The 25,658-nt window shown below is 41.7% G+C and overlaps 1 protein-coding gene and 1 pseudogene across 1 annotated transcript; one reads left to right on the top strand and one right to left on the bottom strand.

Annotated features, from left to right (window-relative positions):
* Positions 1–1,113: 1,113 nt before the first annotated feature.
* LOC149467834 (U2 spliceosomal RNA) lies at positions 1,114–1,266 on the top strand (annotated as a pseudogene).
* Positions 1,267–21,465: 20,199 nt separating this feature from the next.
* LOC149467833 (alpha-2Db adrenergic receptor-like) lies at positions 21,466–23,576 on the bottom strand. Its single transcript, XM_089671125.1, has one exon. It carries the CDS (start codon positions 22,934–22,936, stop codon positions 21,719–21,721), a length of 1,218 nt encoding a protein of 405 aa, XP_089527251.1. The 5' UTR covers positions 22,937–23,576; the 3' UTR covers positions 21,466–21,718.
* Between the last annotated feature and the right edge of the window lie 2,082 nt (positions 23,577–25,658).

The raw sequence follows: 25,658 nt of genomic DNA, 5'->3' as shown, positions 1-25,658 counted from the left end.
CCGGGGTTGTCAGCCCGCCCCCAGTTCTTTAGTACCCTAGTCATGTGTGCTGTGCTGAACTGTAGTGCAAGTGCTTTGCAGGCAAATGCAGATGTTTGTGATAGTGTCTTTTCTAAATGAATGGTACCATGTGTTATTGTGCGTTGTGCTAATCGGAACACATAGGTGTGCGGCCAGTCTTAAAAAATGACTGCTATATTGCTACCCTGATTTTATATGGTGATTTAAATATAATTCTATTAGAGGTTTCCTTTATCAGTGTAGTATGGGGAAAACATACATCAATCTTAAGTCAGAAAACTGCAGGTCAGGTTTCCAAACTTCCCAACAGGTAGGACCAAACGTTCAGAAATAAGTTCAGGACAGATCAGGGAAAATTGTATAAAGGCACACAAGCTGAAAACTGGTTTGTTTCTACATAACAATGAATATGCATATTATAAATAACCCAAAACTACAAATGTAAAAAATACAGTATTTTATGACGTAGGAAATAATCATCAAAGACGCATAATCTTCGTAAAGAAGTGTGCTCAATTTGATACATCCCTATTACAAGTCCCTGAGGTCATGTCACAGATACATGCTAAACAATATGACTGTAACTATTTGTTATGTAAGCAACTGAAAAAAGAGTTTTGATAGCAATGATGTGTGTGTACAAAAACAAAGAACATCAAAAATTATTATTTTCATATGTAATAGTAGTAACTATAATCATAATGTACTTGATTGATTACAGTGCAAATATTACATTAAGTAGCCAAACCTGTATAAATAAGAACAGTCTGAAGAAGCCATTTGCATTGCTGTTGTCTGGCACCAAGGGCTCATAAATGTGACTTAAATCTGTTGTAAATTACCCTTCTATGATGCGTTTGGTCACACTTAGGCTCACTATATAAATGTTTTTCTTTAGAAGCTCTAAATGGCTTTCTCCCACACTCTACCATAGCTGAAGGAATTTAAGGCATTATTGGTCATGAGAACACTCAGTGTTTATAGTCACTCTCTGACCAGGCTGGTTGTGCTCTCATGAAACCACTCAGACAAACTCCGGCGTCTGCCGCCCCTCTGAATGCTGGGTGTGACTGGCTATCACAGCAGTCACATATCACATTATGGCCTTTTGGCTAGGATCAATTGTAGTATCTGTTCTTATTAGTGCCCAGGAGGGTGCTCCCCCGCTATACTGGATTTTTGGCAGCTACAGCTGGCTGTACAGTGCTCTTCCTAATATGATAGAGGTCCTGAGGGCTTTCCTTTTGGAGAAGAGCCTGAACTAAGCCTCTACTGGGTGAGGTGGGGGTCGGCAGTGTAACAGCGTATACCCAGAGATGGACGCAGTTCAACCATTTTGGCTTCAACCTCCATCTTGGCAAAGGGATTAACCATCCTGACAAATACATTTCTCCCTAATTCTTCCCCCTCCCTCCTTAGAGAGGCCCAGCGACATTTGGCCAGTATGTGTGTGAGTTGGTAATGTCACAGGAGAGTCATAGGAGCTATAAAGCCCCCCAAGGGAGCCGGGGCCTCTCTGTCCAAAGAACCTGCAAATTGTAACACCTCATAAGAGATCAGGCAAGCTTTCCCAGGAGTTGAAAGAGATTCCAACCTAATAAACCTAACTCAGCATAGGTGACAGAATCAGATAAACACTTTTCAAAATCCATTTCTCCCCTATGTCTCATATCTTGGAATATGAGAGACTTACATAAAAACCGGACCAATCGTCAGATTGGCCACGAGAAGACAAACAGTTTAATAGGTCACTCGCATTGTCTCGGATACATAGGGAAACAGAAAAGTAGATCTCATGAACCGTACAGTGTATAATTTCATAATTCATATCTAATCAATCCTCAGACGTGTCTGCATAATAATCTACCCGCAGGTGGAATGTCACTTGTGCAGCTGGAAAGTTATGGGCCAAAATATGAGTTACGGGAGATTTTGGCTCTAGTTGAGGCATCCACCCATACCTACGCGCCCTAAACGGGGTATTGGTCCTTTACTTCAGAGACACCCCCTGCTGGGGAACTACAAAATAGGCCTAAGAGAGTTAAGTTGAAGACGTCCCCCATTTTAACATCAATACCACCTGGGGAGACCCGTGCCCTTTTGCTCTGAAACTTGGATCTGCTAACCCAGGACTTTGGCAAGTACCTTAACCCTTTCACCTCTCTATGATATCTCTTGGCTGTGCTGTTGGTCTCTGTATGTTCATATATATATATCTTAGTTACATCTTTTTCTGTAAATATTTTTATTGCGCCAGTTTGATCTTTTAGTAATAAATCTTTCCTTCTGAAAGTGTTGAACTGTTTCTATAGCTCTATATTGCAATTTATGAATTCCTGCCTCTAAAAAGACGCTACTGTGTGTGTTTAACCCTCTCCATAATCGGCCTGCGGTGACCGTATTATGTAGACGATTATCTCAACCATTATAGTGTTTTAGCTGATATTGCCGAGTTTCCTATTTCTCTGTACAAAAAGGAGGTGGTGGCAGTGTGAAGGGTTAATTGTGTAATTAACCTGACCCAGTAACAATCGCTCAGGCTACCGGTACATCGATTGTGGTCCAATTAGCTGGAAAATCGTTGTGCAGGGTACAGCTGGGTGTGGCATTGTTACGTACATGACATCGCGGTTTTAGATCGGCTAGTCCTTCGGTCACGAGTTTGGTGAGAAGGGCTGGGGTCTGACACCGCGATCATGACAGGCAGTACTTCCCTAGTGTGCCCAGTGGTTCAGTGTCTACTGTTTTGAGCGGTGCTATCTGGTCTATCTGAGGGCTGGGAAGGCAGAGAGTCAAGGACCCCCTGAGAATGATGACCTGGAGGTACCATAGTAGCACTGTGGGTTTGGTACCCTACTCTTTGAAATAGCAGTAGGCCAGGACACCTCTTGCTTTTTTTTTGCCCTTCTTCTCATAGACTAGGCCTTTTGTCCAAAACCAGGCCAGTTATTTATTTTTCTTCACGTATCTTTACACTTCACATCTTCCATGAGGATAGTAGGGTGTGGGCCTCTGAGACTACCCTGAAGTCTAGGGGTAGATTCTGTGGCCCTCAGGTTCCTCCCTCCCCTTTCTCTTCAGAAGAGCCCCTAAGCTTGTACTCAGTACTCAGCTTGCACCCAGGGGGATCAGGGAAGGGTTTTTCTTTGGGAAGTAGCCAGTGACATACCCTGCACACTTTTGTTTGTGTTGTGTGTTTCACATGCACTTTTTGGGTTCATTCTGTGTTTATTTTTTTGCACATTGCAGGCTAAAAAAAAAACAGTCACGTGATTGGAAGCTTGTAAACAATGATCAGGAACTTAAAATCACGTGACTTCTTTGTCCATGACAGCTTAGTCACTCTGCTAATAGCATGCAGTGAGTGTATTCTTAGTACACAAAGCCATTCCCCATAGATGCATATGTGTGTGACAGTGCAGAATTGTAGCTGAACTGGCCAGCCATCACATATACGCATACTGCCGGCACAAATATGGTAATGCTGAACTCCAGACAAACTGAGAAATACAAAAAATAAATATATAACTCCATACTGCACTCACACCTAAATCCATATTCAAGATATATATATATATATATATATATATATATATATATATATACTGTATGTTGAAATGAGTTTTTATTACAAAATATATGAAAAATATTTTTAAAAATACATTTCAAAAATACTGTATGTCTTTAAAAGTACAAATCTACATTTTTGGAATACATTTACAAATATATGTAAAAATAGATCTTAAAATGACTTTTTTAACATATAAAAAAGTCATTTTAACATATATTTTTACATATATTTGTAAATGCATTCCAAAAATGTAGACTAGTATTTTTAAAGACATACAGTATATTTGAAAATGTATTTTTAAAAATATTTTTCATATATTTTGTAATAAAAAGCATTTCAACATACATATATTTAATATATTTTTAAATATAATGAATATGGCCAAAATTGTAGTATTTCAAATATATGTCAATATATTTGGGAAGCATATTTTTAAAATATATTTCAAATATATTGTTCTATAATGTGGGTTTGCTTGCCTCTATCCAGCCCTTTGGACATTATTCCTCCAACTGACCCCATTCATGAGGCAGCATTCATATCACTGTCACCATTAATGGGGCACTATTCCTCCTACTAAGACCAATGATGGGGCACTATTCCTTCCACTGACACCATTGATGGGGTACTATTCTTCTTGTTAAAACCAACAATGGGGCACTCTTCCTGCTGCTAAGACCAACAATGGGGCACTATTCCTCTTATTAAAACCAATGATGGGACAGTGTTTACTCCCACCAATGCCGGGAAATTTTCTGGTCACACTGGTTACAGTACGGCAAGCTAAAGCCTGAAAGACAGTAAACTGGCTCTTTGTTTAAAAAGTTTGAAGACCCTTGGTTTAGTGTGTATTGACAGAGAGTTTTTTTTCTTTGGGAGGGTGCATGTGATCAGCACAGGGCCAATCAGCACTGTCCAGACAGAGGGTCAGGGGTTATGCAACCTCATAGGACAGTCAGAGCAGAATGAAAACTCTTGACACTGATAGCAGTAACATGACTGCTATATACTGCTGATGAGAAAAGGTATTCAGCAGTTTATATTTACTAAAATAATTGAATTTCCATGTTGTATTTACTATAGGAAACTGGATATGGTGAATGCAGGGTCCTGGGTTTAGTAACACTTTAAATCACATTTCAGTCAGGTCTTGTTCTACCACCAGCTTGTTACTGCACAGTGAAAGGAGAAGCAGCAGACTGATAAACTTATCTCTGTCACTCTGCTCTCTCCTCCCATCAGCATCTCTCTTGTTAGTACATGAGCAATGCAGCACAACTGTTTGACTGCTTGTGCTGCTTCTTTCTCTACAAGTCAGAGCTCTGTTTAGGGGATACGTGAGAGTGATATGTAATTAAATGTAATAATGAATACAGAGCTGCATTAATTTGTCTCATGTGGACAGTCATTCGTCTGATATTTTCATCGTGTGTAAGAAGCTTTCTTCCTGAGTTTTGAAGTTTACAAGAAAAAAGATATAAAGTTAGGTGTTATCCTAATATGGCTACAAAGGTAGAAAATTCCTTTAACAACTACCCCTTACCCCCATGCTGAGAAAAATGTAATTGGCAGGCAGAAATGAAATTGAAAATGGAAATTATATCTACTTAGGTAGCCGGCCCCAGTCCACTGAAATTAATAAAAAGACTATCTGCCTGGGTGGATGGTCTTTCCTTTCATTTGTATGGACCAGGGGGCCACACATATACCACATCGGAGTCTGACTTTTCTTTTCAACAATACTGCCTAGAGCTGCACAGGTCAGAGCAGGGAGCTGATGGATGGAGGAGGGGAAGTAAATCCTAACTGTTTATACTACATTTCACTCTAATGTAAATCTTATAGAATTTCATCTAATAGGTGGTGGTTTTAGTAAGCGATCTTGACATATACATTGTCTGAATTACAAATGTGATATTTCTCCAGAGGCATTGCTGAGGGCTCTCCATATGTGTCAAGTAAGCTTTAAATCTATGTGAGATGTCATTTTAGATTATAGGGCTGCTTGTAAAAAGTCCAAAAAATAATGGTTTTCTATTTCACCAACTTTTACTGGTAATCTTCCACATAGCTAAGGTCATTTTTATAATTGATAACATTTTTTGTAAATTAATTGTAGTGCAGCTATTCTCCCCTGCATCCTTCCTTAGGGACAATCATAGCCAATATGTTCACATGTACTTTATTGCCTTACCAAGTGCACTAAAAATGTCTAATAAAGAGTTGATTTATCATGGCAAATAGACTGTTCAATTTGCATGGAAATATGCTTTAACCTCCTTGGCGGTATGATTCTTTCCGATTTTTTTGTGCTGAAAGCGGTACCATTTTTTTGCATGGAAATATGTAGTTTTTTATTGTAGGCTGTAATATTTAGGAATAACTCACTGAAATCTGTACGAACAAGAGTCTAGTAAACATTCCGGATATGATAAAATTTGAAACACGAAATCATAAATTATAATTTAATAAATAATGATAAAAAATAATAATATAATAATAATACATTTAATTCAATAATATAATCAAACCAAAAACACTGAAATTTGAAATACAGAGGCAAATTCGCACATCGCTGAGCAAAGTCGCAAAATCGTTTTCAGTGTCTGATGACGAATTTCCCCACGAATCATTATCACTCGATTCTGCATGTGGTTCTGATTTACTATCGCTGTTCTAAAACCGCTTTTGACGTAAAGGGACGCTTTTTGGACGCCATGGACTTTTCTAAGTTTCCAGGCAGAAAGAGCATTCAAAATGCAGGCAGGGCACAGGACAAAGCAGTAGGGACAAAATGTATGTGAAATGCATTGAAATAGCAATGACAGCAAAAATGACATTTTTGAAAAAATTCAAATTTCCCGCCGGTTCCGGCGCCCGTACGTCCTGACGTCACAGGGACCGGAACACAGAAGCCGGATGCCGGAACCAGCCGGAGGAGATGGCCGGGGACGCTGGAGGGGACACATCGCGGGAGCGAAGGACAAGGTAAGTGCTGCAGGGACCCCCAGAGCAGCGCCGCATGGTATGCTGAAATTTAACTATGCAAAGAAAACCCTACATGCAAGTAAAAAATAACAAACAAATTACACCCGCCTCTCCATGGAGTAGAATGAAGGGTCCAATTGGGTCTGCCTGTTTTTTTTCCAAAGGGACCTAATGCAGGCCACACATGGGTCGAATATCAAAATAATTTTCTTTTGGGAATTATAACTAAGATTTTTTGTTCGAGTTTCGCACCATTTCACATTGGCCTATTTTCATGCGGCCTTCGAATTTGAGTGATCTGGCATGTTGGAAATTTTTTGAAAAACTAACTAATTTCTAATCAATGATGGGAGAATTGTGCAAGAAATATAATTTAAAAAAGAAATGAGCATGAGTTGTGACCTGGAATAAAAGCAAGATTCGAAGTTACAAAAATTTTTTTCTGTAGCAAAATGAGGTGAAATTGAAGGCTTGGTTGGTCAAATTTAGAAATCAATGGTGGCACCATCAGATTACAAAACGCACAAAATTTCTGATTTTCTTATGAAAGTTCATTCAAAATTCGACCCATCTATGGCCTGTCTTAATCATCTGTCTCCACCTGTGCTGTCCCTAATAATAAACCAAAATATTGCTAGCTTTTATACTGAATAGGGATATACACCAATCCACCATAACATTAGGGCCATTGACAGGTAAAGTGAATAACATTGATTATCAATGGCATAAGAAATTGGGTGTGATATACTAGGCAGCAAGTGAACATGTTGTCCTTGAAGTTGATGTGTTGAAAGCAAAAACTTGGGTAAGCGTAAGGAATAGAGTAACTTTGACGAGAGCCAAACTGTAGTGGCTTCGACTGGGTCAAAACTGCAGCTCTTGTGGGATGTTCCTGGTCTACAGTGGTCAGGACTGACTAAAAGTGGTCCAAAGAAGGAGAACCAGTGAACCAGCAACAAGGTCATGGGCAGCCAAGGCTCACTGACGCACTTGGGTAGCAAAAGCTGGCTTGTGTGGTCTGATCCAATAGAAGAGTTACTGTAGCTCACATTGCTAAAAAAGTTAATGCTGCTTCCAACAAAAAAGTGTTAGAACACAGACCATTGTGGTTTGTTGTGTATGGGGCTGTGTAGCTTTAGACCAGTCAGGGTGCCCACGATGACCACAGCCACAAGAGCCTACAATGGACAATGAACTGGACCACGGAGCAATGGAAGAAGGTGGCCTGGTCTGATCAATCATGTTTTTTTATATCATTGGATGGCCAGGTGTGTGCGAGTGTTGCTTACCCAGGGAAGAGATGGTACCAAGATGCAGAATGGGAAGGAGGCATGTTGGCAGAGGCAGTGTGATGCTTTGGGCAATGTTCTGCTGGGAAACCTTGAGTCTTGCCATTCATCCGGATGTTGCTTTGAAGCCCATACCTTATAGGGCTATTTGGGGGGCAAAAGGGGGGCCTACTCAATATTAGGTGGGTGGTCATAATGTTATATCTGATCACTTTAGAGTTCCTCTAAAATTCACAAGGTAGAAAACATGTTCTATCCCACCTATTATCTATGTTCTGTTGATTGCAGTGATCCATATTGTGTTATGATAAAGTATATGCTGATGTTAGTTATTGTTGTGGCTCTAAACCATCTTGTTTACTTCTGTATTTGGTATATCCTTTTGTTTCTCCTCTCTTGTCCAGTGCTTGTTTGTATAATCCTAGCCAGGCACTTCATGTTTTCTCTCATGTTCTTTTAATCAGAATCACCATGACTAGGTATAGGAAGATACTGTCTTTTTCTCGTCAGAAGACTGGAAAAACATCCTCTGTACTGCACTTATCTAAAATAAAAATGCACTGGATTCAAATTCTGTGTATTACTGAAGAGTTAAGCTGCCTGTGGATGGTGCCAATTCAACAGGTGACTATATTGTCCTGATAGACTGGGTCTATTTTTATTTATATCACTGCATAAAGTTACATATGAAATAGAGCAACAAATTTAAAATGTACTTGTAAGTTTTTTACATATATATGTGTTGCGGGAATGCACATGTAAAAGTTGAACTATACTTACCTTCTGCCCAGTGTCGTGGTGGCCCGTAGCGCCCTGCCAGCCACTGATATCTTCAACCGGGTGCAGATGCGCAGGATTTCATTCATCTTAGCATTGTTGAAATTGTCCATCGAAATGTGTGTGCACAGTTCACTGTACATTGTGGATAGGCAGGTCAGAAATTTTAATGCAGAAGAGAGATAGCGGGGTGGAGAGTGCAAAATCAGGCTCTTTTCTGTAGAAACCAATAGGATTCTAACTTCAGCTTGTTCAATTAAGCTTTGGCAATGAAACCTGGAAGCTGATTGGTTCCTATGCAGAAGTGAACCTGATTTTGCACTCTTCAGCTTTAGTATATAAACCCCAATATGTCTCTTCTACATTTAAAAGCCTCCCTGACAGGGAGGACTGACCATTTGGAAACTCGGGCACTCCCAGAGGGCCCGGGGTCAGTAGGGGGCCCCATGAGATGCCCCTGGTACCTTTTTCATAGGGCAAGGACACAGGGGCCCCATGATCCCCTATTGCCCGGGGGCCCCATGAGTTGTCAGTCCGCCCCTGCTCCCTGATCACCAGTTTTTTATTTTTTCCTAAAGTTCCACATTATAGTATGCATTATTGGAACCCTTAAAAATATATGTTAGGTAATGTTTACATGTATTGACATTTTGTGGTGCCTTTCACTTTGAATAGCACCTCAATGTACTGCTGCAACAAAAATACTGAAATGTCTGATTTTTAATGCATCAAAAACCTATTGATTTCAATGGGATGCCTTAGGCTACTTTCACACTGATGCATTTTTGCTGCATTTTTATGTTGCTAAAAATGCAAGAAAAATATTTCACTGTAAATCCTAACGGACATTTCACACCACTGCGCTGCAGCCCCCCATTAAAATGAATGGAAAGCACATTAAAAAAGTGTAAAAAAGCATAAAACGCCTCATGGTTGTGGTTTTGGAGCATTTTTTGAGTCACATGTTCATGTTTCACAGGTGTGTGCTGGTAGTCAGGCACCCAGAAAACACACCAGAAATGAATATGCGGTTTTAACAGACATTAACATTTTTTCAACAGAGTGAGAGTATTCTTAATGCAATGCATAACATCTCAAGACTTAACGTATGTGCATAAATGCACTGCACAAATTTAAAGGGTTCTAAGGTTGCATACACATGGGTATATTAAAATATGGCCATTTACATTTTCTCTTTCTGCCAGGAGCTGGCAGAAAAATCCATCGAACAAAATGCTCGATCTGGTGCGTGTATGCATGTACATTCATTCTGGTGGCTAGAACAATAATTTCTTCTAGCCATTTGGCTGAAATTACACACCTACACGTGCGTTTCTGCACCCATATGCATAAATTATGTCAATATGCTTTTCTCTGAACGTAGGTGTGGGGCACGCTGTTCTAAATTTGCCCCCCGCAGCCCTCTGGGAAACTCAACAGGTCCCAGAGGACTGTGACCATTCACAAAGCACAGAACGCTCTGTGCATGAACAGTAGGATGTACGCTGTGAAGCCGCAAGGCTTCACTGCCGGTCTCACTTAAGATGGCGGCGCCAGCACCCGACAGCCAATTGAAGAATTGGCTCAGGGTGAGGACAATGCTGGATGCCTGGACAGGTAAGTGCCCCAAATATTGAAAGTCAGAAGCTACAGTATTTCTTTTTTTGAGGGGGTGATGGCAGGGGTGCGCTAGTGAGATCAATTTCCGGAACCCACTTACATCACCATTGAAACAGCCCGTACCATGTCAATATACAGTATACCTCTGTATAAGCTCTACACAACAAAAATGCTGAATATGCAGCAGCTGATGTACTTTATTTTACTCATTAATTCAAAATATTTCCGTTTTCTCAATAACCAGTCCAACAAATACTCTGTCCAATGGCTGTAAGTATTACTGGGGGAAGTGGGAGATTTATTGCAGTATGATTCTTAGAGTGGCCATACATGGATTGAAATTCAGCCAGTTCAACAGGGACTGGCTAAATTTTGATCCATGTAAGGGCAGGCTGGTTGTACAGAAGTCAGTCTACCAAATCGATTTTTTGTCTACCAGCCTGTTGGGTTATTACTGTTTGATCAGTGCTGCCGGCTATAGCCGTCAGCACTGATTAGTGTATTCTGATGTTGGGGAAGGCTCCCTGCTGGCAGCATGTGAAACGTAGAATGGGCAGGAGGAGCCAGTGCCTGAAGCGAAAAAAAAAAAATATGCCAAATCTGCTTTATAACATTTTTTATAACCCAGCGACAGAGTCTGTTTAAAGAAAATGTCTATTGAGTGGGTATGGTGGCTACCATTGCTGATAGCAGTTTTCATACAATTCTTATGCTATACCTGTCATGCTGATTCTTTGGCTTCAATACTTCTTGGACCTGATAAATGTATGCAGGTTAGAAGCTTTGACTTGACATGTACAGTATGTATCTTTAGATGTATTCCTGAGAATTTGGGAATCTCTAATACCTGGATGGAAGTGAGCTTAAAAGACTGGACCCCCATCCCCAGCTTTCTGCAGCTGCACCTGACATATCTCTGGGGGTCAGATAGTTTAATAACGATAATGTAATCAGAGGTTTATTTAGGCCTAGGTTTCATGTGGTCTGTGAAAATCAATCCACAGTGAATGACTTTCCACAAAGTGGCAAAGGAGTATAGGCATTCATAAGGATGATACTGCACCTCCTGAATGCTTTTTTTTTCTTTACAGCCCACCTCCCCCCCCCCCCGCCACCACCTTCTGCCACCTTCCCAGACGCTCCTAGCCCAGAATTGAAACTGGCGGTTCCGACAGCTGACAATAGAGATGTCCAAGGACTGGAACATCCCTGAACATCTCTATGGTCTAAGAAATCGAAAGCAACAAGTATTTTGCCACTTCTGATCTTGCCAGGATGTGAAGAAGCCATTACTGGCTCATTAAACTAATCTGGGCTTGATATGATGCTTTGAAGAGCAGAGGAGAGATCTGTGGTCTAAAAGAGGAGAGATCTGGGGTCTAATAGACCCCAGATCTTTCCATAAAGAGGACCTTTCACTGTTCCATTTATCACAAGTGATGTTTGTAATAACCATAAAAGTGATTAAAAAAATAGAGACCATGTAAAAATAAAAAAATGTAATAATAATAATAATAATAATAAAAAAAGAAAAATGTAAGAGCCCAATTCCCCATGCTCACGCGCAAAGGCGAATGCATAAGTACGTTGTGCACCACACATGTGAGGTATCACCATGAACATTATAGCGAGAGCAATAATTCCCCAGACCTCCTATTTAACTGGTAACATGTAAAGGCTTTTAAAGCGTTGCCTATGGATAATTTAATGTCCCACAGTTTGTTGCCGTTCCACAAGCATGCACAATTTTAAAGCGTTTAGGTATCTATTTACTTGGTGTAACATCATCTTTTATATTTTACTAAACAGTTGGGTATTATATTGTGTTTTTGCGCATTAGAATTCATTAAAGTGCATTTATTTTTTCCCAAAAAAAAATTACATTTGAGAAACCGGTGTGAAAATACCATTGCAACACCCACCATTTTATTCTGTAGGGCTTCTGCTTAAAAATATATATATAATGTTTGGGGGTTCTAAGTAAGGATCTAGCAAAAAAATGCCTATTTTTACATGTAGGAGAGGAATGTCAGAATTGGAAGGGGGCTAAAGTGGTTAAATTAAGTAGCATTTAGGTTTACATAACAGTACATTTATTAAATAACCCTTACACCCACTCTCTCCTTATAAAATGGTTAAAACATCACTACAGACCTCAGGTTCACACTTTTTTCTTACATTGCACAATGTCCTGTCAGCTATGTGACAAGGGCACACCCAACCCGAGAAAATGATGGCATCATGCATATTTCTCTACAGTCAGGTTAGCATATCCACAGCTTGTTGCAGTCCTGCTGGAACACTATGGGGGATATCTACTAAAACTGGTGCAAACAGAATCTTGTGCAGCTGTGCATAGTAACCAACCAGCTTCTAATGTCAGCTTGTTCACTATAGCTGGCCATACATTATACAATTTTCTTGAGAATTTTGCTTTAGATTTACCAAAAACCATATAATAGGAGAACAAACCTAAACAACACTTTCAGTTGTATCCAATTAGGCAGGTCCTTGCACTACATAGTTGAAGGTAATTCTAAAGGAAATAGGGCAGAAATTGGACAGAAAATTGTATAGTGTATGGCTGGCCTTAGGTTGGTCATACATTATACAATTTTCTTGAGAATTTTGCTTTAGATTGACCAAAAACCATTTAATATGAGGTCAAACCTAAACAACACTTTCAATTGTATCCAATGAGGTAAGCCCTTGCACTACATAGTTGAAAGTGAATTTAAAGGAAATTGAACAGAAAATTGTAGAATGTATGGCCAGTCGTAAGCTTTGACAATAAAACCTGGAAGCTGATTGGTTACTATGCACAGCTACACCAGATTCTGTGTGCACCATTTTTAGCAAATTTTTCCCTGTGTAGTGTAAACACTGATTGGCCCTAAGGCTGCGTTCACACTAGCGTTGTGTGCAGGCGGCAGAGAGGCGTTTGGCAAGCGTTTTTACCGCTTCCCAAACGCCTTTGGCAATTCTGCACATTACAGCACATGGTGTTGTTCTAACGGGAGCGTTTGCGTCGCGGCAAAACGGACGCCTCTGGTCGAGTCAGGAGGCGTTGAAGCCTCCTATTCTAGTCTATGGTGCCGCTCCGCAAACGCCTGGCATTTGTGGTGCGGTTGCGACGCGGCTGCGGGGCGTTTGCGGAGAGGTAACACCATTCAAACTGCATTATAGGCATTTGTGGGGAGTTTTTAACGCTCGGCAAATGCCTAGCAACCGCCGCTAAACCGCGCATGCGGCGTTTGTCGAGCGTTTGCCGAGCGTTAAAAAACGCTCCGCAAACGCCGGACCAACGCTTGCCAAACGCCCAAGTGTGAATGAGCCCTAAGCGTCACCTGCATCTGATATTTGTGGTTATATGCCGCAACTCACACACCCTCTCAAACCGTCCCCTCTCACACAGCTACCCCCTTATCCCCCCTCCCCCTCGACATAACCCGCAGGGACTTCGTCGCTGCTCAAACTCTCTCCAAGCCCCTTAACCCTCACTCAGCTACCCCCTCATCACCCCTCTCCCACGGCCCCACCACTGCTCTGACCTCCTCTTCCACCCCACTCTACATTCCTCATACTGAAGCTCCCCCCACACTCCGCACCTTTGACCTTACTACCATCGAGGAAGTCTCCAAGATCCTCTCTGATGCCCACCTCACCACCTGCCCCCTCGACCCTATCCCCTCACAACTCCTACGACCTTCCTCCTCCTCCATCCTATGCTCCCTCACCCACATCTTCAATCTCTCCCTCTCCTCAGGCACTTTCCCCTCCCCTCTGAAACATGCACACATCACCCCCATACTTAAAAAGCCCTCCCTGGACCCCAATGACCCGAACAACCTCAGACCCATCTCCCTGCTCCCATTTACATCTAAACTCCTCGAGCGCCTAGTCTACACCCGCCTATGCTCTCACCTCAACGACAACAACCTCCTCGATCCCCTACAGTCTGGCTTCCGTCCCCTACACTCCACCGAAACTGCCTTACTCAAACTCTCCAACGACCTGCTAACCGCCAAAGCTAATGGCCACTATTCAGTGCTCCTACTCCTTGACCTCTCTGCGGCCTTCGACACAGTCGACCACCCCCTCCTCCTCAAAAAACTACACTCCCTCGGCCTCAGAGATTCTGCTCTCTCCTGGCTCTCATCCTACCTGTCACAACGCTCCTTCAGCGTTACCTATAATGCTACCACCTCCCCCTTACTCCCCCTCTCTGTTGGGGTCCCTCAAGGCTCTGTCCTTGGGCCCTTTCTCTTCTCCATCTATACCTCCTCCCTTGGCCAACTCATACACTCTCACGGCTTCAACTACCACCTCTATGCCGACGACACACAAATCTATCTCTCAACCCCCCACCTCACCCCCTTGGTTTCAGCCCGAATCACACACCTACTGAGCGACATATCAGACTGGATGTCGCTCCACTTCCTTAAATTGAACCTCTCCAAAACCGAGTTTCTTGTCTTCCCCCCAGCCCGGACACCCCCATTGATTTCTCCGTCACATCCAACAACGCTACCATCAAACCCGCCCTGCAGGCCAGAGTACTGGGTGTCATTCTGGACTCCAACCTATCCTTCCAGCCCCAAGTCCAATCTTTAACAAACTCGTGCAGACTCCACCTCCGCAACATCGCCAAAATACGCATGTTCCTAACCCTAGAAACCACTAAACAGCTCATCCACTCCCTCATCATATCACGACTCGACTACTGCAACTCCCTCCTCACTGGCCTGCCTCGCCGCTGGCTATCCCCGCTTCAGTCGATCCTGAATACGGCTGCCAGACTCATTCACCTTTCCAACCGCTCTGTCTCCGCCACCCCCCTCTGCCAATCCCTCCACTGGCTTCCGATTGCGCAACGGATCAAATTCAAAATCCTAACGCTGACGTACAAAGCTGTCCACCATACTGCCCCGAACTACATCACTGACCTAATATCCAAGTACCGCCCAGCACGCACACTCCGCTCCTCACAAGACCTCCTTCTCTCTAGTTCCCTGGTCTCCTCCTCCCATGCCCGCCTCCAGGACTTCTCCAGGGTGTCACCCATCCTCTGGAACTCCCTGCCCCAATCCATTAGATTATCACCTACTCTCCTCTCCTTTAGGCGCACCCTGAAAACCCATCTCTTCAGGGAATCCTACCCCACCCCCTGCTAACTTGCCGACCTCCTCCACTCTTCCTACAACTCCATCCCCCACAGCTATCTCCTCCTGTGCCACCATCCCCTCCCTCCTAGATTGTAAGCTCGAAAGAGCAGGGCCCTCGAACCCCTCGTGTATCACATTGTATTGGTATTGTTCTGTCACATGTTCTGTCCCCCTTTGTAATGTACAGCGCTGAGCGAACTATTGGCGCTTTATAAATACTGTATAATAATAATAATAATAATAATAATAATAATTTAATAGGGCAGGATAGATAACTATTGAGTTTTAAGGCAAGGTTCATACTTATGCAGGTTGCGCTAGATGCATTTTTGCTGATGCATTTTGCATTTTTTTCACACTCATTTTTGACACGTGTTTAGGTTAGGGTCACATTTATGCAGTTTGTGTTTGATCCATTTCTGCAGTGCTTCTTGCAATTTTGCACATGTTTTTGCCATGCTTTGTGGTTTTTTTCAACTTGTTCCTGAGCAGATTAAATCGCAAAACGCATATAAAATGTGGAAAAAACATATCAAAAACACACTACATGTTTTTCTGCAGCGTCTCCATTGAATTCTATAGGACCAAAAACGCAACATTTTGCGTTTAAAAAAGTCCCTGACCCTTTCCAAAAACGCACTGGGTGAAAATGCTAAGATGTGAACCTGTCCCAAAGGAAATCATGTTAAATGAACTGCTATGCGTTTCTGCAAAACGCAACGGAAATTGCATAGGTGTGAACCTAGACTTAATGCCTTTTTTACGTGTTTTGCATTTTTTGGGATGTGTTTAACCACTTGCCCTCCAGAGGATTTACCCCCCTTCCTGACTAGGCCATTTTTGCATTACGGCGCTGCGTTACTTTAACTGGCAATTTCACGATCATGCAACACTGCACCCAAATGAAATTTACATTTCTTTTTTTTTTCCCACAAATTGAGCTTTCTTTTGGTGGTATTTGATCGCCTGTGCGTTTTTTAATTTTTGCGCTATAAAAAAATAAGGCTGACAATTTTAAGAAGAAAACAATATTTTTGACTTGTTGCTATAAAACATATCCAGTAAATTTAGGCCAAAATGTATTCTGCTACATGTCTTTGCTAAAAAAAATCCCAATACGTGTAAATTAATTGGTTGACATGAAAATTATAGTGTTTACAAATGGCGGTATAGATACTGGAATTTTTTTTCTTTTAAACTAGTAATGGCGGCGATATGCAACCTATAGCGGGACTGCGGGACTGCGACGGGCATTCTGACACTGGGGGGGAACTAACTTGGTGTCACTGACATCCCCAGTGACACCAATACAGTGATCAGTGCTAAAAAAAAGCACTGACACTATACTAATGGCATTGGGCAGGAAGGGGTTAACATGAGGGGTGATAAAAGGGTCAACTGTGTGCTGGGAGGTTGTGTTGGTGCGGCACTGTAAGCACACTGCTCTGGATGGCTGTGCTGAGCAGTGTTTCTGAGCTGACAAGGAGGAGATCAAAGTAGTAAACAAAGCAACCCTCCTGCCCATCAGAGATCCTCAGTAGTCACCGGACGCCAGTAGGTAATCATCGGCCAGGACCTGGTGATTGACAGCCATGGCCGCGAATGGTGGCGCAGGTAGGTCGTGCGCGGATCTCGCACACGCCCCCTACCTGTAAATACAAAATCAGGTATATATACGTGATTTTGCGCACCCCTGTATTTCTGCTACAGGGTGGCGGGGAAGCGGTTAATGTTGCTAGGGGGAGGTGTCTGTTGTCATTCAGGAAACGCACCTAAAAAGCATGAACATGTGTTTTGCATGCTTTTTTATTTTTTAATGCGGTTCCATTGAAGTCTATGACACACAAAACGTAATCTTCCGTGGGGGAAAAAAGTCCCTGACCCTTTCAAAAATCCACACCGGCTCAAAATACACAGATGTGAACTAGATCCATAGGAAATCATATTAACTTCTTCTCGCCGGCTGAACGCGAATGTGCGGCCTCCCGGCGTCTGGGCCTAGATGCCGAGCGGCCATACATTTGCTTTCCACTAATAAAGAACATATGTGCTGAGAGCGCGCACCCTGTGCGCTCCCGGCACACATGTCCAGTACTCACGGAAAGGTCCCGATCTCCTCTTTTGATCGGGACCTTTCCCAACACGACGGTCACATGACTCTAAACCCCGCTCCACCTCCCAGCTTCTGAAACTCTTAAAGGGCTGGAAGGCGCCGGCGTGAAGGGGTTAAAGAGACTGTAGTGCAATTGTGCATACTGGAAAAGTCACTGAAATCCACATAAGTGTGAACCAAGGGTAAAGGTACAGTTAGGCCTGTGAAGTGTTACGTCAGGTGCACACATGATTTTGGTGCATTTTTGAGCTATGAACAGAGGACATCTCTTTCTTTTCAATGGACTGCCCTACATGCGCCAGAAGAGCTCATGCACTTTTCTGAGTGTCATGTTTCATGAGTTTGCATTATCAAGCAAGAAACCTCACATCTGCTTGCTGTGTTTGGGCTGCTATTAACAATAAATGGCACTGCAAGCGCCGCACGTGATTTTTCCTGTTTTATGTACACATGGAAAATTGCATGATTTTGCAAACATTCTCAAAACGCTATTGTGTGTATGCAGCCTTCCCCTTTCATGAACACTAGGCTATTACCCATAGCAAACAATCTGCAATCCTCTTTTGACTTAATGGAACATCATTGGTTGCTGTGGGTTATTACACATTGCCCCTGATTTCTTGGATAAACCGGAATATCGCACATACACTGTGTTCCACATTATTATGCAAATTCTATTTAAGTGTCACAAAGATTAAATATTTTGTTTTTCAGTTTAACTCATGGATGGCATTGTGTGTCAGGGCTCTTTTGATCACTGAAAACAATCTCGGACACCTGTGATAATTAGATTGGCTGGCGAGCCCAATTTAAGGAAAAACTACTAAAGGAGGGTGTTCCACATTATTAAGTAGAGCACCATTTTCAAGCAATATGGGGAAGAAAAAGGATCTCTCTGCTGCTGAAAAGAGTGAAATAGTTCAATGCCTTGGACGAGGTATGAAAACATTAGATATGTCACGAAAACTTAAGCGTGATCATCGCACTATTAAGAGATTTGTTGCTGATTCAGAGCACAGACGGGTTCGTGGAGATAAAGGCACATTGAGGAATATTTCTGCCAGATCCATGCATCGGATCAAGATAGCAGCGGCTAAAATACCATTACATAGCAGCAAACAGATATTTGAAGCTGCTGGTGCCTCTGGAGTCCCACGGACATCAAGGTGTAGAGTCCTCCAGAGTCTTGCAACTGTCCATAAACCTTCTATTTGGCCACCAATAACCAATGCTCACAAGCAGAAACGGCTGCATTGGGCAGAAAAATACATGAAGACTAATTTTCAAACAGTCCTGTTCACTGATGAGTGCCGTGCAACCCTGGATGGTCCAGATGGATGGAGTAGTGGATGGTTGGTGGACGGCCACCCTGTTCCAACAAGGCTGTGATGTCAGCAAGGCGGTGGTGGAGTCATGTTTTGGGCCGGAATCATGGAAACAGAGCTGGTCGGCCCCTTTAGGGGCCCCGAAGGTGTAACGCTGACCTCTGCAAAGTATGTGGAGTTTATGACTGACCACTTTCTTCCCTGGTACAGAAGGAAGAACTATGCTTTCCGTAATAAAATCATCTTCATGCATGACAATGCACCATCTCATGCTGCAAAGAATACCTCTGCATCAATGGCTGTTATGGGGATAAAAGGAGAGGAAGTCATGGTGTGGCCTCCATCCTCCCCTGACCTCAATCCTATTGAGAACCTTTGGAGCATCCTCAAGCAAAAGATCTATAAGGGGGGGAGGCAGTTTACATCCAAACAGCAGCCCTGGGAGGCTATTCTGACAAATTCAAGCAGAAACTGTCCAAAAACTCACAAGTTCAATGGATGCAAGACTTGTGAAGCTGCTATCAAATAAGGGGTCCTATGTTAAAATGTAACGTGACCTGTTAAAATGTTGTTAAAAGTTTGATTGAAATAGCTTTTGATTTCAGTAAATATGCTGCAAACACAACAAATGACAATTTTCAGTTCTTTAGAACCTACAAAGTGTTTTGAAACATACTGTGCGTAATAATTTGGAACAGTGCATTGTAAGTTTTTTATGTTTAACAAAAATCTTGTTATCATTAGGAGGTTTGTTCAATAAAATGTGAATTGTACTCTTAATAGTTGATAACGTGAGAATTATGCTGACTGTTATTTACATCAATTATTTAGGGAAATGAAAAAAATATAATTTGCATAATAATTTGGAACAGGGTGTATGCGGCATTAGAATAATGGGCTTAGGCCCTATGTACACAGGACACTTCTGAACGATGGAAACTGACTGCTGGAAAACGTAGGTTAAAAACCGTCTGTTTAGCCCTGTTTGCATACCGCATTTATGTGCGTTTATGCACATGTATGAGCGTTTGCGTTTAGAAGTGTTTTTTAAAGATAACCTCAGGAGACCTTCCAAAATACCCTGAATGCACTGAAAAACAGTAAAAAATTACCTATTTCAGACATTTTGAGAGAAATACAGAGAGCACAAGCAGAGAGAACAGTATTTTTGAGATTAGCTGTCTTTTTTTTGTGGTGTTTGGATGTGTTCCAGCTCATTTCTGTGCAGAAATTATTGCAGCAGTGTCTAATATAATTTTTTTCATGGAAAACCTCAAAGTATGGTGCACCAGGTCCCTTTGAGTACCGAGAAAACACTTTGCATGCATTTTTCATGATGAAAAAAGGCTCTGGACAGCATCTGGAAATGGAAGATTTGAAAAAAAAATTCAAACATAAACGCTTAATAACGCTGACAAAATCTACTGCTGAACGCAAGTTTTCTGCGTTACAAAAAAACGACTGTAAACTCAACTGCCTGTAAATGACATAGTGTACATGGACACATAGGAAATCATTAGGGAGAGTTCAGGGGCTGCTGAAAAAAACGCTGAACAGCTCCTAAACGTGAGTTTAGCTGCAGTGTACATGAGCCCTAGTACAACAAGCAGGAATGTGCTGCAAACCATTATTAGGATATAGTATTTCAAAAGTTTAGAGATGGTAACTAAAACTATACTGTATTTTTCTTACTACTCAACAAGGTTTTTTTTCTGTACTGTTATACTGGTAAAGTGTATGCAAAGGCATTTTTTTTAGTTTTGGATGGAATGAGGAAGTTTAAGAACCACGGTCAGGTATTTTATTGCTGTCTGTGTCCCCACGAGAGATAGCCACCCTTTCTATTCTGTCTCAGTGACCACTGTCACCAAGATAGCAAATAATGGCAATTCCTAATGTATAGAGTTGTCACCAGAACAAGAGGTGGGAAAAATGTGTCATTGGGGACAACTGTATTAAGCTGGCCATATACTGCCAATTCCTGATGAACTGACCAAATTCCCTCAAAGCTGACAGCAGAGCTGGCTGTCAAAATAAAATAGCCACTGGGGAAGATTTGTCCATCCATGCTGTGTAAAAGAGTATGACAAGCATAATTAAATTCCCAGCACTAGATTGCTTACTTCCTGCTGTGTCTCCAAGACAGGAACTTAAAGGAAATCTCCCTAGCAGGTCACAAGCATTCAATAATAAATTCAGAGGTGTTTAACCCCTATCTTCTCTGTCCATAGCTAAAAATTAATATTTTGCCTATACATACTTTTTTCTGCATTCTAGCTATACATAATTTTTTCTGTATTCAGGCTATACATACTTTTTTCTGCATTCAGGCTATACATACTTTTTTCTGCATTCAGGCTATACATACTTTTTTCTGCATTCAACCACAAGAGCTAGATTCTGTTTTGTTGTTTTGTAGCTGAAACATTTTATCGGTTATATAAAGCATCTAGAAAAAGCAAGGAAGGAAAAACGAATATATAAACTAGTTTAAATGAACAAAGAGGGTAACACACACGTCATAAGCATAAATTACTAACCTCCAGATAAACGTTCACATATTGTATTGATAAACCACACATGTTGAGCTGGAAAATATGTTTTGTGAAATGTAGGCATTTATTTGTGAAGAGGACAATGATACTGAATATCCTGAAGCCCAATGAGCTCCATAAGAACAGACAAGCCCAACTCAGGCAATGTATGGTAACAAATGTAGAGGACTAATGTCTTCAATGATGGCGTGTGGTCCATAAAGGTGTGCTAGACAAGATATAAAACATTTTCTGGAACTTGCAAAAAAAAATATAAAGTTTTTACGCCTGCAAAAAGGTCCTATACTGTATATGTCACATATTTTTGTTGTTCACATGGTCCTTTTTTGAAGTAAGCATGAGCAATTTGCGGAATGCTTTCCGGAAATCCCGGTTAAAGACAGTGTATATGACAGGATTTAGGCTGCTGTTACAATATCCAATCCAGAAGAAAAAGTTAAAAAGTGCATCAGAAATGCCACATCTGCCTCGACACACAGACTCCAGGCTGTAGGTGAAAAAGAATGGGAACCAGCAGATCACAAACCCACCAATCACCACCGCTAATACAAACGTCAGCCTCTTCTCTCTTAGTTGTGTCAACCGTGTCTGAGAGATAGAGACTGAACGGTCTCTTTTTTGTCCCCGGTTCACAGTCCACGAAAGCCTTTTTGTTTTGGCATTACTGGTCCCATCGCCTATCTTATGGGAAGCTGGCTCTGAGAATTTGTGAATTGATGAAGTGCTCTCCTCTAAGTCCATTTCATCATTATCATGGTGGGCATCGGAGTTAGGATGTCTGCAGCAGTCCTGATGGTAGCATGCATTTGGTGGGACTTCGTCATGAAGCCCATTCCTGAGATTAGACACTGTAGATGCTCGATGTTTTGCCACTCGGTATATACGGCAGTACAGGAATATCATAATGATGCATGGAAGAAAGAAGGATACAGTACATGAAAACAAAACATACCAGGTGTCATCGTTCAGGTCACACTTGTTCTCTTTAAGAGAGTTCATTTTAAGAAGTGGTGGGAAAGAAATGATGGCAGATACCACCCAAATGATTGCAATCATGCTCTTGATCCTCCTAGGTGTCCGCCGTAGGTTGTAACTGACTGCTTTGGTAACAGACCAGTACCGATCAATACTGATGGCACACAAGTGAACTATGGATGAGGTGCAGAATAAAATGTCTAAAGCCAGGTACATGCTGCACCATATATTTCCAAAGTGCCAATAGCCCATGACCTCCTTGGCTAGTGAAAATGGAATAATTAAAGCTCCCACAAGAATGTCTGCTGAAGCCAGGGACACCAGGAACAAGTTCTGCGGAGCCCGCAAAGCCCGGCTGGTAAATATGGCTAAAACCACCAAGATGTTGCCTACAACGGTGGACACGATTATGGCCCCTACAGCGATCATAATGAGGGCAAACTCCCATGCTGCATAAGGCCAGACCTTCAGCTCTTGTTGGCTACTGTTCCCGGAATCATTATAGAAGACAATAGAAGCTAAAGTTGTAAACTCCATCTTGGTCACATGGTAAAGTCAGGTGAGCTTGCCAGCTAACTTTATGCCATCGTTCTGTCCAGTTGACCCATTGTGATAATCAGGGGAGGTCAATCAATGTAAAACACCTTCAGCAGTTCTATATACCATTATAGGTTCTACTCACAGACCAGGCAGACTCCAGACCTCCTGAATCCTAGTACATCCAACTCCTGCAACACATTTAGCAGAAATATTTCTTGCATGTAGACAATCCAACCCTTCTGCAGATCTCAGATCTTCGTCATTTGACTTGCCAAGTTGCTGTGTTTTGTTTGTCCTATTTGGCTGCAGAGTAGGTACATTTCCTTGCGTTAGGAGCTACAAGGGAAGCAGCAACATCCTGAAGTTTTTCTATTGCCCAGATCTCTGTGTCTGAGTGCAGCACCTTTCACTGGTAGTCTCCCTTCTCTAGCAGCACACATCTCAGGCAGTGGGATCTGTGTGTACTCTCATCTCCCCTCCACTTCTCACAGGTGACCATGGTATGACAGAACTGCGCTGTGTGTACAGAGCATTCTTCATAGCAGCAGCCTGCACCTCCCCACTCACATGGTGGGAGGGAATCCTACTACCCAGTATAATGAACACTGAAGTGCAGTACAAAGTCAGCACTTCAGTCTGTTGTGTCACTAAGGTCGATGCTGATAGCTTTCAGCACAATGAATAATGTTTTGTTTGCGCTCACATTGGTCCCTATAAACCTCCCTGTCACACACAGCTGTCTTCTTCACTTTCCCTCGTATCTTTATTAATATGTATAGACTTCCTATTCTCTACGGAGGTCCCTATAGAGAGGAATGACCTGTGGGGACTGCAGGGATGGCATTCTTTCAGAAATATGTATATTTCTGGACTATGATTCTGATGAGAATCTTTCCTGCTTCCTGTCATCCAATGCACATGGGTGTCATATAGGGAATAAGAGCTTTTAAACATTTCGAGGACAGGCATTTCCCACGCATGACATGTGCCCTGATCCGCCTCATTGCCATAGGACTGATGGCAGGAGACAGCTGGACAGAAATGTGCCTTTTTTAATTGACACTGCTACATTTGTAGTTTACTTTTACTAGCCATGACAAGTAGCCAGGACTTTTAAGGCACAATTAAGATCACACAGATAATTGTAATAAATTGACCACGGGAGCCCCAGGCCAATTCTAACATTCCTCTCCTACATGTAAAAATCTGCATAATTTTTTATTTTTTTTTGCTAGAACAGCAAGCAAAAAAGGAACGATCAATTGGTGTCAGGAGATTATTAGAATACCAAAAGACATGTGTTGGAGAAATCAGCAAGAGCCAAATTAAAATCAGCAGCAAAATGCACTTTAAGGAAACCTGGAACCTTCAATAGCATATACATTCAAAAAGTGCAGCGGTGAAAATAAAATATCGTATCCAATAGTACTGTTATTATAAATAGTGCAAATAGTTCATAAATTGCAAAGTTCGTATATAAGATGAAATTATATAGCATAAATATATGTAAATATTATGTATATATAAATAAAGGAGGAGCTGTACGCTGTGACGTCACGCCAGAGCCTCACGAAGGTCCGGCGGCCATCTTTGATTTTGACTGCTCAGTGATTACTCTACAGCTCTGCTTTTATGCTCATTTCTCCACGTGGATGACATGTCTTTTCTGCAATAAATTCCATTAATTACTACACTATGGGCACCCTCTTTTTTGGCTCTACATTGAGCTTTTAATTCAGAGAGTCCCATGTGAAACATAGCTGCAGAGCAGCTCCAGGACCCAGAGGAGGACTCCCTGTCACACACAGCTGTCTTCTTCACTTTCCCTCGCATCTTTATTAATATGTATAGACTTCCTATTCTCTACGGAGGTCCCTATAGAGCTCCAGGACCCAGAGGAGGGAGATCCTTTCCAGGCTGTATACCCATTCCACCTTAAAGGGGACCTCTGGCAGATTACATCATTTATATTATGGCTGCATATTTAAAATGCGCATCTGGTGAGTGTGCATTTTTACCATATTCCTTGCACTTCACCGAATGGAATAAGTATCACATGGAATGTATTTTCACCTGAGCACAGGATCATCACTTAACATCACTAATTGAGGACAGAATATTACTCTCATATGGAATTTTATTTGGTACTCTAATAAGCCCCTGACACCCGTGCAACAATTAATGATTCTTTTTTTGCTTGCAAGTCTTTGCTTGGGGCTGGGTACAGAAGCAATTCCTGGGCACATTTCTATGTTAAAAGTCTCTATTTTTGTGCTAGAAAATTACTTAGAACCCCCCCAAACATTATATATTTTTTAAACAGAGGACCTAAGGAAAAAAATAGTGGGTGTTGCATTTTTTTTATGGCATGTGGTATTTGCGCAGCGTTTTTCCAAAACCAAATTCTTTGGAAAAAATTAGACATGTGCACTCCGTACTTTTTGTTTAGTTTTGGATGCATTCGCTCATTGAAGTATTTTGTTTAATACATACATAATGTTCACCTGATTTGTTTTTGGAATTAGTTTTGTATCTTCGGCGTTTGTTTTGTGTATTTGTTGGTCCAGGTGGATTCAAAAAATGTTGCAGTTTTTCTGAAAGATTGCTATATATTAGATAAATTATCGAATTGGATGGATTAGAATTTTCATCTGAAAAATTAAATGAAATGCAAATGTCTAGAAACAAATACAATTTAAAGCAGAGTTCCACTCACCCT

Source organism: Staurois parvus, unplaced genomic scaffold (genome assembly GCF_062004578.1).
Source record: "Staurois parvus isolate SC_StPar_1 unplaced genomic scaffold, SC_StPar_1.0 ptg000099l, whole genome shotgun sequence".
Taxonomy (NCBI): Eukaryota; Metazoa; Chordata; class Amphibia; order Anura; family Ranidae; genus Staurois; species Staurois parvus.
The sequence above is the reverse complement of the archived record's forward strand: the minus strand, read 5'-3'. Positions and strand labels throughout refer to the sequence as shown.